This window comes from Nicotiana attenuata, chromosome 6, assembly GCF_001879085.1.
Source record: "Nicotiana attenuata strain UT chromosome 6, NIATTr2, whole genome shotgun sequence".
NCBI lineage: Eukaryota > Viridiplantae > Streptophyta > Magnoliopsida > Solanales > Solanaceae > Nicotiana > Nicotiana attenuata.
Window position 1 is genome coordinate 2,665,097 of NC_031994.1, and position 17,301 is coordinate 2,682,397.

The 17,301-nt window shown below is 37.2% G+C and overlaps 1 protein-coding gene across 1 annotated transcript; it reads left to right on the forward strand.

Annotated features, from left to right (window-relative positions):
- On the forward strand, positions 11,236 to 12,465 carry LOC109226481 (probable carboxylesterase 8). The gene has a single exon (XM_019391242.1). It carries the CDS (start codon positions 11,305 to 11,307, stop codon positions 12,325 to 12,327), a length of 1,023 nt encoding a protein of 340 aa, XP_019246787.1. The 5' UTR covers positions 11,236 to 11,304; the 3' UTR covers positions 12,328 to 12,465.

Below are 17,301 nucleotides of genomic sequence, written 5' to 3' on the forward strand. Positions count from 1 at the left end.
TACTTGCTCATGACTTGTAGAACCTATGAACCTAGAGCTCTGATACCAATCTGTCACGACCCATAATCCAACTAGTCATGACGACATCTAACCCAACCTGCTAGGTAAGCCAATTTAACAACTAACCAATTCCAAGAACAATTTAATAAAGAAATTAAGTAAAGAAATATCTGAATCAGATATATTTCCCAAGCACCGGTAGTACAAATCATGAGCTTCTAAGAAGAGAATTCACAAAGCTGGTATGAAGTAAATACATCATCTTTTCGAAAAGTACATAAACAGAGTTTTATGAATCTAAGGCTACCATGAACAGGAGGCAGCTACAACCGGAATGCGGGTACGTCTTCAAATCCAGCTCCCGTCGAACACATCAACATCAACAGTCAACATCTGCACGTAAGGTGCAGAAGTGTCGTATGAGTACAACCGAGCCCATGTTCTTAATAAGTAACAAACTTAACCTTAGGTTGAAAGTAGTGACGAGCTAGAACAAGGTCGGGTCCAACACCAATAGCCGATAACAATTCATAACAATGTAAAGCAAGTAATAAAAGAAATAACTTAGAATTTAAAATGCTCGGCTTATTCAAAGTTTCCGAAAATAGTTCCGCTTTTCAAGTACATCAGTGAAAACCCGAATCCTTTACCGAAATCATCAAAAATATGAGTAAGTTTGAAAACCGTAATTTTTCCCAAAAACCTTTCAACAGGTAAATGTTTCATTTTCAGATAGCATAAGGAAAGTACATCTCTATGCCAACATGTCAAGATACAGGTAAAATTATGAATGTCACCAAAACCAGGTAGAAGAAGGAAATGCATCTCTATGTATGTATCTCAACAACACATGTCAAATGCAATGCCTCTCAGTGATGAACTCATGTACTCATACTCTGGAGTACTCAATCTCACCGTCTCGCATTCTCTCTTACCGTGCCCAATACTCATCACACTCAATCACTCAGCACTGTACAATACTCATTGTGGCGCACAATTCGAACCACATATATATACAACCATAAGGCTCGTTGCGGTGTGCAACCCGATCCATATATATATAGCCATAAGGCTCATTAAGGCATGCAACCCGATCCATATATATATAAAATAAACTGCGGTCACTAGGGGCGTGTGCAAACTCCACAGGGTCTCCTTCAGCCCTACCGCTATCATAAATTAATATAAACCCGCTACGACGTGCAACCCGATCCCATAAATGTAATCAATATAACATGCTGCGACGTGCTGCCCGATCCCATAATATCATTCACACTCAGGCCCTTGGCATCACTCAGTCATTAATCTCTCCAGTCTCTCGGGCTCACAATTCCATGACACTAGCCCAAAAATGATGATTTGATGTTTTAATAAATAGCAACAGAGACTGGGAAATGATATGAAATGAATGAACATGAATGGGTATGAAATTGAAATTTAAACAAATAATTCAACAGCAATATGACCTTAGTGGGTCCCAACAGGATAAGCATGTAGCCTAGACATGGTTTCTAACATGGATCACAGCTCAATACCTCAAATACGTAGAGATTTCATGGTTAGAGATAAGATCAAGTAACTATACAGTACCACAGAAATAACGGAGTCAATAGACATACGGTGCACACCCACGCGCCCATCATCTAGCATGTGCTTCACCTCAGTACCAATCACTTAACACGTAATTCAGGATTTCATTCCCTCAGCACCAAGTTTAGAAGTGTTCTTACCTCGAACAAGCCAAATCCAATAACGTTCAAGCCCAACGATGCTCCACAAATGCCATCCCGAGCGTACAGACCTCCGCGACTCAAAACTAGTCAAAAGCAACTCAAATACATCAAATAATCCAAATGGAACAAACCTAATCGATAAAGGTCTAATTCTTAATTAAAAGCCCAAAATCACCCAAAAAGTCCTGCCACGACAGGCACCCGGTGCCTTACTCAACTGAGTAACAACATAACGTATCTTTCTTATCAAACTATCATGGGTAAATGGTCCAATGGGCCGTCATGAGATAACCAGAATAAAACATAACGGAATACTAGACATAGGACGACCCAACATAATATAGAAACTTATACATGTGACATACGGGCCCGTGAGACCAAAATGATCACTCGTACACTGAACATAGGCTGATAATTCCATATAATATTTCATATACATGACATTTGTCCACAAGCCTCTAAGAGTACATACACGCCATAAAGGCCGTGACAGGGCTCCGCCATACCAATAAATACATGTCCAAAGCATATTGACCAAATAAGTAACTACGGAGCAAGTGGAGTGTACCAACACCTTCTGCTGAGCCGATAGCCTAATATGAGGACTCTCAACCTGTCTATCAGGACCTGCGGGCATAAAAATGCAGTGTCCCCAGGCAAAAGGGACGTTAGTACAAATAAAGTACCGAGTATGTAAGGCATGAAAGCAGTATATAAAAGACATGAAAGAAACATGGAGTAAGAAACCCAACCTGTAAGTCTGAATAGCTCTGTGAATCATGGAACATTTATAATGTCATGCGTATGCATATAAATGTCACATCATGCATAGGTATATGCATACATAACATCATCAATCCTTCGAGAGCATCCCATCATATCATCTCGGCCTCTGTGGGTGAAATCATAAACGTATACCAGCTGATCAGGTGGTGGTGCATATATAACGCCATAACCGTTCCCCATATCCCATATACATATAATATACGAGTATGTAACGCTATCTGGTCATGGGTCAATGTACATGTATAAATGAATGCAATGCATAAGAAGTAAGTCAATAAGATCTCTCGGGATGTCATAAGATCGATATGCCTCCGGTTAGTATCATGAAATAAACTTTATCAACTTACATATTTTTTGAGACCCATGAAGAGACGATATAATAATAGGAAACATGGGGAATTAGGAACATAGGCACCCTTAGTACTTCTAAGAATAGAGTTATTTGCGAAAGTTCTGCGTTTGCTCGTTTCATGTGTATCATATGGATCATGCCAAAAGGAAAGAAGGGATAGCCTTTACATACCTTCTGTTGATTCCTTAATACCTTCCAAGCAATTCTTCAAACAACTCAACTCAATCTACCATAGCATAAGGAATTCAAAATCAGTGCTGAGTAAAGGCTAAGTCCGCGACTTAAATTAGTAGCTCGTTTATATACATTTGGGCAGCATCTCCCATGTAACATATAAATATCTATAACAAGAGACCATATAGCAACAACAAGTCACAACTACTTCACGACGAGCGACAAGCGACAAGCTCCTATTAGAGTCATCCCAGGTGAATCTGAAGGATGAAGGTAAAGGGGATGAGAACTATCATTTGTGATTGTGGTCTGAGGGGATTGGTTTGTGGAAGAAGTTCTAGTAGGCAAAGCAACAGGGAGTTCATCAGTGACAGCCATTGAAGAAGGCTAAGGAAACTTGAGCAGGAAGATATGACCTAGACCTTAAAGCTTTGATACCATATCAGATACGAGAATGTATTTGGAGCATTTTTCTTGTATATTTTATTTATTCTGTGTACAAGTATTTATACAGAGCAAAAGGAATAAAAAGTTGTTATGCTAGGTACAAATGTCCTACTACTATTTGTCTATGTATAACCACCTTACGGAATCTTAAGAAAGAATATAAAGAAATCAATATTTACACATTTTACCTATACATTACACACGGTAAAAGAAGCTTCTAGATTTCTAATACTTTATTTGCTAGATTTCATTCTCTACTTAAAATGGATTATGTGCTTTTTATTGAAACAGATGAACGAACAGGATTTACTTGGTCTTTTAATGATAAAAAGGTCCAATGTTTGGACATACCGACATTTGACTTTGAGTCATCGTCTTTACCAAAATCCTCTTTGCACAGTTGATGGCGCTTGGAAATTGCACGCCAATAAGTGAGACATAAATAAAAGTGCCTTGGGCACATAAAAATATGCATAATTTATAGGTACTTTTAGTACAATTATCCGGGTAGTGATTCAGAAAGTCAGAAAATTTAGACAATAAAAAGGAAGCATATGGCAAATGAATTTGTGTTCCATATGTGTTTGGCTGGATAAATAACCGTTAACTTAGGCCATTTAGGAGAGGGACGTATATCGCATAAAATTTATGCGCGGTAGATAGTATTGTTCTCCCTTTTTTCCTCCTAATTTGACCGCTTGAGTTCAATTGGTCGTCACTTTGGTTTCGGAGTCTGTCAAGGAGAGGTCTTCTTCAGAATTATGATACTGACCCAACTACAAAATTTTGTAGAAAAAAGTTTGTAAAAGTTGAAATTATAAAACAAAGTTAGGAAGGTGATTGAAACTTATAAGTACTGTTGCTACGGTTTTATAACCGTTGCTATAGGTGGTCTATTGTTACGGTTGTAACCGTTACTAATAATTATTGGGACTACTGGGACACTTAGTAACTGAACCGTTGCCATAGTCTAAAAACCGTTCTGATAGAGGTATATATGGCAACGCTTTATATAACCGTAGCAATAATTCAATCTATGGTGACGGCTATCGCTATTGTTACAGTTATTAATTCCCTCTTTTTTTTCACCCAGATTTTTAATACCCGCCAAAATGGAAGGGCCCACCATCTAATTTTTTTTCTTAGTTTTATACCTAATAAAATATGAAATACACTAAACCCCTAAAAATACCTAATAAATCAATCGGCGGGTCTCTCCTCCAGTCATCTCCAAAATAGCTCCTCCCATACCCCAAAATCACCTTCAAATCAGATCAAAATCAGCGAAAATCAGTCAAAAAAGACCTCAAAATTCCAAAATATAGCGAACTAGAGAGCTGTTTGCGGGATTCAAGAGCTCTTTCGCGGTTGGGATCGAGATTACGAAGCCTTTGCATCACTGCCTGATTCCGCTATTGATTTAGAGAGACTAAGCTCAGCTTTTTAGGGCTTCTGTTCTTCTGCAGAGTCAACAATCGTGTTCCTTCTGCGGTAATTCGTTTTCCTTCAAAGAGACCTCATTAGCAAATCGCCGCGCTCGACTGCTGCTCTTCGTAATCTCCTTCTCCGGCGAACTCGGCTGAGAAATTGAGTGGTAAGCACCTTTCTTCTCTCTTTGTATTTATCAATTGTATGAATCTATTTCTCAATTTGGACTGCATGTTCTTGTTTTTGGCTGAAAATTCCAACTTCAGGTCACATGATAGTATTTTGGGATACTAATATTCTCTCATCTAATTACTAGGCATGAAGAATGGTAGTTAAAGGCTTCAAACGCCGCTTAGAGGATATGTGGTATTTGGAAAATTAATATTTATTTTGTATTTTCTGGAGAGGACCTCTGACTCTGGGTGAGATGATCCTCTTTGTCTTGCTCTATTTGATTACTAACAGATAACCTGAGTTACTCGAGCCTCGCAAAGTTTTAGATTCTATAGTTTGGTAAGTCTAAATTGGCATGTGCATATAATATCAATTTGTGATAGAGGGGCCACTGGGATTGACTTGAAATATCTCTTTGGCCTTAGTTTGTGTTTGAAGTGCAGAGGTTGACAACTTGATGTAATTGCATTTCTTGTTTCTTGCCTCAACCACTATAATTTCAGTTGTAGTTTTTTAGCTTGGCAAGTCTAAACTAGCAAGTGTATAACATCAATCTGTGATGGAGTCAGTCTTGGAAAATCCCGTTTGTCTTACTTTGTGTTTGATTCAAGTCAAATTTTCTCCTGTTAACATTAAATGTTTCCTTTTCTTTGTTTGCTCCACGTTGTTTTGACACAAAAGTAACTTGTTCCAGGTACACGTGAGACTCGACTAAATTGTGCAAGCCAAAATGTTCTGTTTCTAGTGTAAATGCAATGTGGTTCAAGAGATGAGGTATGGATTTCTGTCATTGTCTAAATCACACAAGTAATTTCATATTCTGCTTGACACTTCCGACTTGTCCAGATTACAGGAAGCCCGTACTTAATGGACTCTATTCCCAACATCCATCATCAGTGGAAGAAGACGTGACAAGGTAACTTTTTTGGTAATTTTATTAATGTTCATACCGTGTACTTTTTATATCTCTCTTCATTTGCAGTAGTGACTTGTGTCTTTATTGTTTCAGGCTTATGAGCTGGTAGGTCTAACTGAACTCTATTATGCCGGTAGCCATGGTATGGACATCATGCTGCCAGTCAAAAATACGTCGTCTACTAACGATTCAAAGTGTATTAAATCTACTGATCAGCAGGTATTATATTAGCTGCATTATTAGATTCTATCCTTCATTCCGTTGTAAACATTGCTATCTAGTTCAATTTCTGACTTACTTTCCTAATTTCCTAACTACTTTTGTAATTTCTTTTTGAGCAGGGCAAGGAAATTAATATGTTCCAGCCTGCTTGTATATTTTTACCCATGATTGATGAGGTAGGTGCTTTAGAAGGTTTCTCTAAAAAGCATTTCAAACCAGTAGATGACTCTTTCTTTCAGCCGGAAAAGAAAAAAAGGTAATTAAAGACGTGAACTTAACTTGTTTGACTACTTTGCAGGTTTTTAAAACCCTTGTCGAGAAAACTAAAGACATTAAGGGTGCGAAGGTTGAGCACCATAAGTTTTGTGCCTCTGTACATTACAAAAATCTGTCTAGCCAACATCAAGATTCTGCAGATAGGAATGCAAGAGGCTCAGATTCTAGCAAGATGGAATCCTGGTATTGGTTCCCGAGTCCAGCTGCTAATTGGAGTGGCCCTGATTTTATTGGCCGTCCAGGTGGTTCAAAGGATGAACTTCCATGGAAAATCAAAGCATCTATTCTGCACTTTGTTCGAGCACATCACGGAGTGCTAAGATCTATAGCAGTATGCCAAGATGAATGCTTTCTTTTCACTACTGGAGTTGGTCCAGGATTCAAAGGGATTGTTCAAAAGTGGGAGTTGTCAAGAATTGATTCTATATCTGGTTATCACGGCCATGAGGAGGTGTGCCTAATCTATTTCTTTTGTTTGAATTGCATCACCTGTCTTATGATTACAAGCAAAAAGCTTTTCTTTTATGATAAAAAGTTCTTGTTATCCCCCCCCCCCCCCAACATTATGGCACTAAATAGATGGTCGGATTCTTTAGCTTCCTTTTTTATTTATGTGCTCCTCCTTTTCCAATTTCTGTAGCGCACTTTCTGTGCTGGAATGTGATAAAGAGTTCGACAAACTTCTATAGTAAAAATATCCAAAAGGATATTAAAAGGTTTGAAAAATTAAAACTCTAGTGGTCATCTGATGGTTTCCCTATCATACCAACTTTCCAGTAAATGTGTTTGTTTTTTTGCTGCTACCACCAATTTCATATGCCAGTATACCACCTTCTGATCTCTGTACTCATTTTAACTTCACCAATAAAATAGGAAGAGAGTGTTTTATTGTGCTTTATTTGGTATATATATGAAAATTTCGTACCAGGAAAACCTTAGACCGGAGAATGATTGATTTCTCTCACTGTCCTATTCTGCTTCAGTGATTTGCTTTCTTTATTTAAGAGAATTAACTGTTTTAACGACAATATCTTTTCTTGGGCATAAAATGTGCGCCGTTTTCTGGTATAATAAGAAATTTATTGTTGAGGCAAAGCTGATATAGACACCGCAATGGAATGTCTTATCAGCTTACTTGGCAGTTTTCATGCATTTAAGCAAATTATAATCTGGTATAATGTTCCTACTTGTCCATTGGTTTCAATTGATTGATAGATTGTTGTTGATACTTAGTAAGTTTTGCTAAGCTATGTCACATTCTGGAACCTATATTCCTCCCAACAAAAAGAATTTGTTACATGATTTTATTTTTCAGCTTCATTGTCCTTTTTTGCTATCAAACAGTAAGCACTCATCTGTATGTTGTGCCTAACAACTTGTTAACTAGTAGTTGTTCTTTGAAAGAGGAAGTGAACATAATCCTTACCAAGCATGGGCTGGTTCTGTACATTAAAAATGCCTTCTGTTAAATTTCACAAAGTTAGGTTGAGATATATAGGAAAAAGACCCTCACTGAAGTTCTATGCATTTATTTGTCTTTCCTTTACAGGTTGTGAATGACATTTGTCTTTTGGCATCTACTGGAAGGGTATCCTGTGATGGGACAGTGCATGTGTGGAATGGCCAAACGGGGAAGCTAATATCTGTGTTTGCAGAGTTTTCGACAAGCTCTGTGCAACATACCAGCCCTTTAGCCAAAGCTTCAAAGTTGAACGCAGAACAGGCTAATATGCTACATTTCAATTCATTGTCAGGTGGAATATTGAACACTTCATTTGATGGTAACTTATACACTAGTATGCATTACTAAGAATATCTGGACAATCTTGTTGTGGGTACTGGAAATGGCTCTCTCAGGTCAGTGCCTTCTGGAGTTGTATTTAATTGAGTCAGATACATTCTCTTACATAGTTTATCCAGTCAATGTTATTTTGGCAGCCAGATTCATTGATGTCAGACAAGGTCAAAAACTTCATTTATGGAGGAGTGAAGCTACTGAGTCCAATTTCCCTTCTCTGATTTCTTCCATATGCTCATGTGCTTCGACTAAACAGCAATACAGAAATCCTCAATATCCATCTTGGGTTGCTGTGGGGCAAAGTTCTGGCTATTGCAGGTTATTTGATGTGAGGAGTGGAAAAATTATTTCCTCATGGCAAGCTCATGATGGTTTTGTCACAAAGGTAGAATTGGCTAATGCTTCCAGTAGCTTGAAATAAAAGGGTTCTGCTTACTCTGGTGTTTTTACTTGCTTGTTTCCTGCAGATAGCCGCACCAGAAGAACATTTGCTGGTTTCGAGCTCCCTCGACCGCACCTTAAGGATTTGGGACTTGAGAAGGTTACTTTAGTGTTCTACATACGTCTTTAAGTTTTGCGATATGGACTTAATTTTCGTGAAAATGGGGTACAATAAGATTAGGCCCAGTCCGAGATTAGGCTCAGCACGGATTGGCCTAGATCTTGCCTAGATCTCAGTCAATCTTATCTGTGATTGAATTCTTGCATACAGTGAGTTTGTCGGTCAGTGTGAAAGTGGTTGCCTAGCTAGAACCATTGAGCTGCATTTCATCTCCAGTAAACTGCATAGCTTAAAGTCATTGATACCTTAGCTCAAGTCATATAATAATATGGCTTTTGTTTCCAGTATGTTTCTTTCTAAGTTAGCAATTGCGAAATTTCATGTTTGAGAAAGCCAAAAGATGAAACCCATGAGATGATGAAGAACAAATTTGATCGCGTGCCGTAATGTAGATGAAAATGTGAGTGCCAACTTTTCTTGTTGCTTTTTCTTAATGTCAACTGGATGCTGGAGTTGCCCATGTTAACAAAAGAGCGGACATCTAATGATCTTCATTTTGACCACAGAATTGGCCAGTCGCTGCACAATACGTCCATGATGTCTTGAAAGACTACCCTCGGCTACGGCTAACTCATGGGCGGAAGGTAACTTGATGTTCCTATCTTTGTCTCCGTTTCAATTCCTGGCCACTACAACATTATAATAATGATATAATTAATGCTAAACGTGTGCAAACTGACTTCTTTTCCTTTTAAAATCCTATAACAGGATTAATTTGATATGTTGTTCTTTTTTAGTAGCTTGCATGTACATTTAGTGTCCAAATTTGGGTCTAGATAATGTGTTTCTGTAGAAGAGCTAGGCTCATGACTAGCATCTTGTATGTCCATTATTTTCTTTTTCTTTTTGGATCAATTTATTTAGTCTAGGCATTTCAGATGAAAGGTAATGACTTTATTTATCCTCTTTTGTAGGTGGAGTAGATCAAAAAATAGAAGATGAAGGCAATGAAGATCCAGACCTCACTTAAAATGAATTTTGAATTACTATAGATGAATGTTCTAGGAATCTTTTGTTGTCAACATTTTGAAACTTACTATCTTGGAATGTATTAAACTTATGCACTTGGGGTAGAACATTTACTTTTATGGATATTATTAGCTTGTTGGACGAGTTATATTATTAATAGTTTTATTTTGTGATTTATTTAAATTTTAGTGTTATTATAATTTATTATATATATAGGAGCTATATTTCTGTTTTAAATGAACTGTTATAATAGCCTACCAGAACCGTTGCAATAGAGCACAAATGGCATTCCATTAGAATGTAAACCGTTCCAATAGATCCGGTAAATTGTTCCAAAATACCCTCTAAACTGTTCCAATAGGTATTTAAAACCGTAGCAATACAAAAACAACCGTTACAATAGCTTAAAGAGGCCGTTGTTATATCCATAAATAACCGTAACAATAGCTTACGAAAGTGTTGCATTAGATAATATGGTAACGGTTATGAGCCGTTGCATACACATTATAGTAACGGTTTTAAACCGTCCCAATTGGTAGGAATAATCGTTCCAATAGATAAAGGAAAAACCGTTGCGATAGACGTCTCTATAGCAACAGAGATGAAAACCGTTCCAAGAATCGTTCCAATAGCTCTATTGGCACGCGAGCGGGTGTGACGGTCTGTAAACCGTTCCAATACCGCTACGGCAACGGTTTATCTATCTACTGAAACGGTTTTCTATGCATTACCGTAGACCAATTTTTCAGAAGTGAGAATTTAAAACTTTGTTCAAAGTCAACAAAATTAAGTCAGCTACATTGTCTGTGAGCATTTAATATGAGAAGTGACCCTAACTTAATTTAAGTTTTATCCATTTTTAACAGAATTTTACACCTTTTTATTATTTGACCGAACTCAAGAAGTTTCTCACCCTTTTCATATTATCAACGGAAGTAAACAAAACACTCATAATCCACCGGTAACTTTTAAGTAATGTGATTATATGAGGTTCCTTTTTTTTCTTCTTTTTTTACAAATTCAGATATAAAACTTAAAGTCACACTATTAGAAGTGCACATTTAAGTTACGCAAGCTACCGTTGTAAATAATTTTACACGAACAATGTAATGTTGTATTTAACTAATTGTAACATATTCTTTCTATATCACAATCCACCATTATTATTGACAACTAATATACACGGCCTTAAATGATTTGAATTTTGAGTATTTGTATAAAAGTTTACCCTCTTAATTAATTGTCCATTTGCATCAAATTGTGAAACATACAATTTTAGCTAATGTTTTCAATTGCTGTCATAGCTCCATATGGAAATTTAGATGGTGTAGAAATAAATGCATACATCTAACTCAACTACTCATCTTAATTACCCCTTCACTTTCCCCTTTATAACTGAAATAGAGAAAAAATAAAACAATCTCACTTCTTATCCTACTATACAGCCTTTGAACACTTAAAACAGCCATGGCAGAGCACAAGATTATAGCAGAAAACACCATTCAAGATGCCTACAAGTTCCTCAACATTACCCAAAATCCAGATGGCTCTCTTACTAGAAAATACCCATTTCCTAATGTACCTTCAAATCAAGAAAATGATCCAAATTCACAACTTATTTCACTCTCTAAAGACATTCCTCTTAACCCCACCACAAACACCTTCATACGCCTCTTTCGGCCCGTTAATCCGCCGCGTAACGTTAAATTACCGTTGATCATATACTTCCACGGTGGTGGCTTTGTACTCTTTAGTGTGAGTTCTATTATTTTCCATGAATCTTGTAATGCTATGGCAGCTCAGTTCCCTGCATTGGTTGCTTCCGTTGAGTATCGGCTCGCCCCCGAACACCGCCTTCCGGCCGCCTATGAAGACGCCGTGGATGCCATTAAATGGGTTAACGATCAAGCTCTTAGCAGTAGTGATCATGTTGATCCATGGTTGAAAGAGTTTGTTGATTTTTCAAAAATTTTCTTGATGGGTAGTAGTGCGGGAGGAAATATTGTGTACCATGCAGGTCTACGTGCACTCGATCTTGATATTGATCCGATCAAGATCGTAGGGCTGATAATCAATCAGCCCTACTTTGGTGGGGTTCGGAGAACAGAGTGTGAACTTAAGTTTGTTAATGATAAGGTTGTTCCTTTGCATGTAAATGATCTGATGTGGTCGCTTGCATTGCCTAACGGTGCGGATCGCGATCACGAGTATTCTGATCCAATTATTAGTGAGAATAAGTTGAAGGAGACGATCAGACGGTTGCCGAGGTGTATGATCAGAGGGTATGCAGGGGACCCACTGGTTGATCGGCAGAAGAGGTTTGCCAAGATGGTAGAGTCACATGGTGTGCACGTGACTTCTCAGTTTCTTGAAACTGGACATCATGCTGTTGAGATATTTGATCCCAGGAGTGCTCAAGATTTGTATGATTCTATCAAGGAATTCATCAAATCTACTTGTGATGGAAATGTGGGCAAATCAGCTATGTGATGTAGTGTGATAAGTGAAAATTTGTCTAAAAGTCACTTGGGATCATGAATGCTTTCACGTCTTTATTTATAGCTTTTACAAGTGCAATGTATGTCAGTCGGACTTAAAAAGTGTTATTAATGTTTTTTTTTAAGATTACGACCTCTGAATTTGAATACACATCTGAATATCAAGATGTGTATTAAGATTAAGACATCTGAATCTGAATAAACATCTGAATATATTAAGATGTATACTAAGATCTGAATAGAAATAATTAAGACTGTTTGATTTTTAACATCTGAATGTATAAAATTTATCTTTATTTGAAAATTAATAAACATAAAATTCAAATGAAATACTAACTAATCTAATATTCCATCATTAAAATATATAGTTTTTTAAAATATGATAGTTGTTGGTGGTGATGGCTAACGGGTGAATGTCGACTAGAGGCGGTGCTTGGTGGTAGTTTTAGTTGATGATGGTGGTTCATGCTAGTAGCTGTTGATACCCAATTTTTCCCTCGGTATTTTTTTTATACTCAAAATACTTTAAAAATGACATATTTATGCATATATGAGCATACCCAAGTGTTTTGGTATTTTTCCAAGTTCTTTTTTTTTAAAAAAAAATTTTTAAAATCAATTTATTATCTATTTTAATACTACAAGATTCAATAATTATTCCCAAAATTATTATTTTGGTAAATAATTCATTTTTATTTCTCATGTTTATACTAAAATATAGTTTAAATAAATTTTGCATATTTTTTTACGCATTTGTTTGGAATTTTTAATGCTAAATTGCATATAATTGCAATTATAGCCTATTTTACAATTAATTGCATTTTATAATTATAAAATCATTTACAGTATTTTTAGATTAATATTTATACATTATTAATTAGTTCAGTGTTTTTAATTTGTTTTTAAAATTATTTTAACTATTTTTATAAAATAAAAAGGGAGAACTAGGCTATTTAACATGTAGCCTCATCTCATTACAATTATGGCCCATTCAGATTTCAATTCTAACCCCCAAATTTCCCAGCCCAATTTCAACTTAGACCCGACCCACACCCAATTCAATTACCCGGTCCAGCTCCGATCTAATCTGAGCCGTTGATCAAATGAGATCAACGGCCCAGATTTTATTTCCTAAATTAAATCCCAACTACCCTCCCCCGACCCCTCATTTTTCACGAGACTCTCTCTCTCTCTCTCTCTTGGTCTCTTGCTCTCCCTTCTCTCTAGAACCTTCTGGTTCTCTCTTCTTCTCCGATAAATCCACCGCCTCTCCGGCCACCTCCAGCCTCACCTCTCTCGACCACCAGCCGCCGTGAAACCTTGTTTTGTTGATTCCCTCTATCTTCGAGACCCCAGACACCATACAAGATGGTCACCGGAAGCTTTGCCTGGTTCATCTCCGGCCATTCTCCGATGGGTTTTGGTTCGATGGTGCTACGAACACCATTATTAACGAGTTTCACAGCCAGGTTTCTTACCTCTCACTGGTTTCTTACGAAACCCTAATTTCTACCTAGCCCTCTTAAGTCTCTGTCTTTTTAACGATTTTTAACTTACTCTTTTGTGTTTTACACTACTCTCTACTCGATCTTTACGATTGCTCATGTTTTCAACGTTTTGTTCTTCTTTTTAAAACTAGGGTTTCCGAACCTCTTTCGAAATCACTATATCTTCTGATTTTTTTCTAGTACTATATGTTTGTGTTTGTATTTCTGCTTGTTTGTGTGATCTTCTGGGTTATTCCTCAATTTCTATGCTTTAATTTTGTTCTAACGTTCCACTGATTCTGTGATCTCTTACTTAGGGTTCTTTGGTTTTGTGCCTATTGTGTTTAAATAGGTCTAATTGTTTCCTATTTACTAAATGTTCTGCTGATTCTGTGCATCTCTTCGAATCCCTGATTTTTGTATATGATTTCTTTGGAGGTTTTCCACTGATTTGAGTCACTTCCTTGTTTGTGAGATGCTTTCCTTACTTGGTGCTGATTCCCTGCGATTTTCAATCTCGTCCGTGACTTCCTGAACCAATTTTTTCAAAAATCAGTCTGTAATCCGTCTGTTAATGTGCACACTATACTTTTATTTTACTTTCCTTACTTGTAATTATTTTGTAATTAGTCCCTATTACATGCATCATGCTATTCCTGTAAGAAAATATCAGTCTTGCAAAAAATCTTCCTTATTTGATGCAATTTGTACCGTTTGAGCTATGACTCCCTAATTAAGGGAAATCCGAGTCTTTAATTGATTCTAATAGGTACTCTTTCCATAATTGTAATCAGTCTATACGTATTACCTTATTCTCCACTTATTTTCAAAACTATAAATGCCCTACCCTCTCTTTAGCACACACGGAACAAAAATTCATTGTTCTGAACTATCTCTTACACACATAAGCATACTCAGTGTTCTCTCTTGTTTTCTACACATCCTCTCTCACTTTGCCTGTTGACTACTGATTACTCAGTCGGCTGAAAGCCAAGACTGAGTGATTTTGGGGCTGCTCTACTATTCTACTGCTCTATACATTGCTACTTGCTTGGTCTGCATACTAATGCTCACTTCCCTGCACACTACTGCTCTATATTATCTCATCCTCGACTGCAGGCCTACTGATTTGCTTAATGCATGTTCTCCCCTACCCTCTAGCCCCAGTACATTGTCAGCATGTAATCCTGAGCCCTTTTGGTTGAAACCTGGTGTGACTGTCGAAGTGTCCTGAAATGCTGTCTGTGTTCCAACATGTGCACTATTTGTCCCCATTCCCCTTTTTCCCTGTTTGTGTTTACTTCCCTGAACTATATGTGGTATTTTGGTTCTGAGGTTGTCAGAATTGTCACATGTTTTCTTTCAAAACTGGTTCTATATGGATCATTTTCAAACTGTTTTTCAACTCAATTTCTTTAAAAACTCTACCACACACTCTCACTACTCCTAGAGTTTAGGTTCTACCCCCTTCGTGTAAGCATTGCCTTGGGTACCTTTGAGTACCCATTGAACTTTGATGCACAAGGCTGGTAATTCCACACTGCACTTGTTCAACATTTTGGTAGTGTTTGGGTGGTGGTATTGGCCGAGGACCCCAATGGGCCCTTAGGGAGCTTTGCCGCACCCAAACCATTTCCAAGGCTGTGAAACTCGAAAGAAGTGAGGTTGGAAGATTGGGCCTGGTTGAAGGCTCCCTAAAGAGTAACTTCTTATTTTATTTTTCATTATGTAATTCAGCTATCACGGTTTGTAATAACTTGTAAACAACTGATTGGGGCTATAGTGAAATTGGGTGGGATTATGCATGTTCAGTTTAATTAATGGGTAGAGAACATGTCTATAGGGCTTTACCTACCTATTTGTGCATTAGATACCATGTGTAGGACATGCATCTTACATCTAGATATCCTGTTTTAGGCTCTTTACTTTCAGATTGTCATACTCACTTTGTAATCAGTTAGTAATCGAAAAACAACTGTCATAAAATTACTACTGCATTTAGAGACCCTGCTTTAGGAGCTTTATGTGCATTAGATATCATGTTACTTAGGATTTTATTTCATCTGAGTTGCAATTGTTGAACGCCTCGCCAGTTTGTTTAATTTAATAACACAAGTCTGGGCTAAAACTGCGTCTTCTCTTTAAAACTGGAACTAATATGCATGTTCACCTTTTCAAATAGGCAATACATACGACGCCTAGGCAAGCCTTAGGCTAATAATAATAAAAAAAAACTGATTGATCTTGTTTTACCAGTTTCAGACTACTCGGCCTTTTTAAACTTTCCCAACTCTGTTTTTTTATCTGTCTCTCTGAAGTTCCCTTTTTATTGAAAATCTCTCTACCTGGAAACAAGTTCCGTATTTATATACTCTCACTAATTTTCCGATTCTTGCTCTATTACTATTGGGTTATCTCTCTGCCCAGGAACGCGTTATTTTGATACTGGTCTAATTAAACTACTGTATTTTCCAATCTCCGCTTTCTTCAAAACGATGTTTTAACAGTTCCCTTACCTTTACTTATTCAACTGTTTTTTAGATGTATTCCTGAAAAATCAAACCCTTCAGGTCATTCAGTTTTGATTAAACCTTCTGCTTTTACTGAAACTTATCTTTTTCCGGCACCCCTGCTTTTAAACTCTCATCTTTTTTTTAGACCTTGTGTTTGAGACGTGCTAATTACATGTTTACTTGTGGAGGGATTTGTGAGCCTCTTATTAGCTTTTGTATGTTCCCTTTATGTGTAGTCCTACTTGTTAATGTCGCCTAGCATTTTGTCCTTTAAACCTAGGTGTTCAGCCTAGTCCTTACCTTGTAGGAATAGTGGTCCTAAATACCCTCTAGGATGTTACACCCCAAGTTTTCATACGTGAGAGTACGTCGTAAGTCATTGATGTAAGCTTGAAAATGAGATTATATTTGGAAGCAAATAAAGTAAGTTAATCATGTTACCTTGGAGGTTACAAATATTTAAGATCATGAATAACGAGTACCAAAAGGGTTGGAAAGCTTAGTCGCTAAACGAATTGAAGAAAATAAGTTTCGTAAAAAATCGACAAGTTTGGAATGTTATAACATATTCTTTTGGGGTGAGACTAGGGTGATTAACATGATGAGGAGGTTAATTTATGAGTTATTGTATTCGTATGATAGTCGTGTGTTTTGTTTTTAAGTCAAACGAGTTATGGAACAAAAGTTAGCAAAGGTCATCACAAGTTGCATTCATAATGTGCTGAAATTTAGGTCAAATGTAGATGCACTTTTCTCCCAATATACTTGGAATCAATGGATGATCTACATATCAAATTGAAGATCTACGAGTCTAATTTCCAACGCATTAAACCGTTCGTCAATACGACATCGGAGTAGAGAGATATTCGTGTTTTCGCGAGACCGCGCAAGCAGCTCCCAATGGGACCCACTTAGGCGGTGGTTGACCTACTTCAATTTATAAACGATTTGGACGCCTATTTTTCA

Coding starts and splice junctions, on each gene's coding strand:
- LOC109226481 (XM_019391242.1), top strand. CDS start 11,305: ATGGCAGAGCACAAGATTATAGCAGAAAACACCATTCAAGATGCCTAC.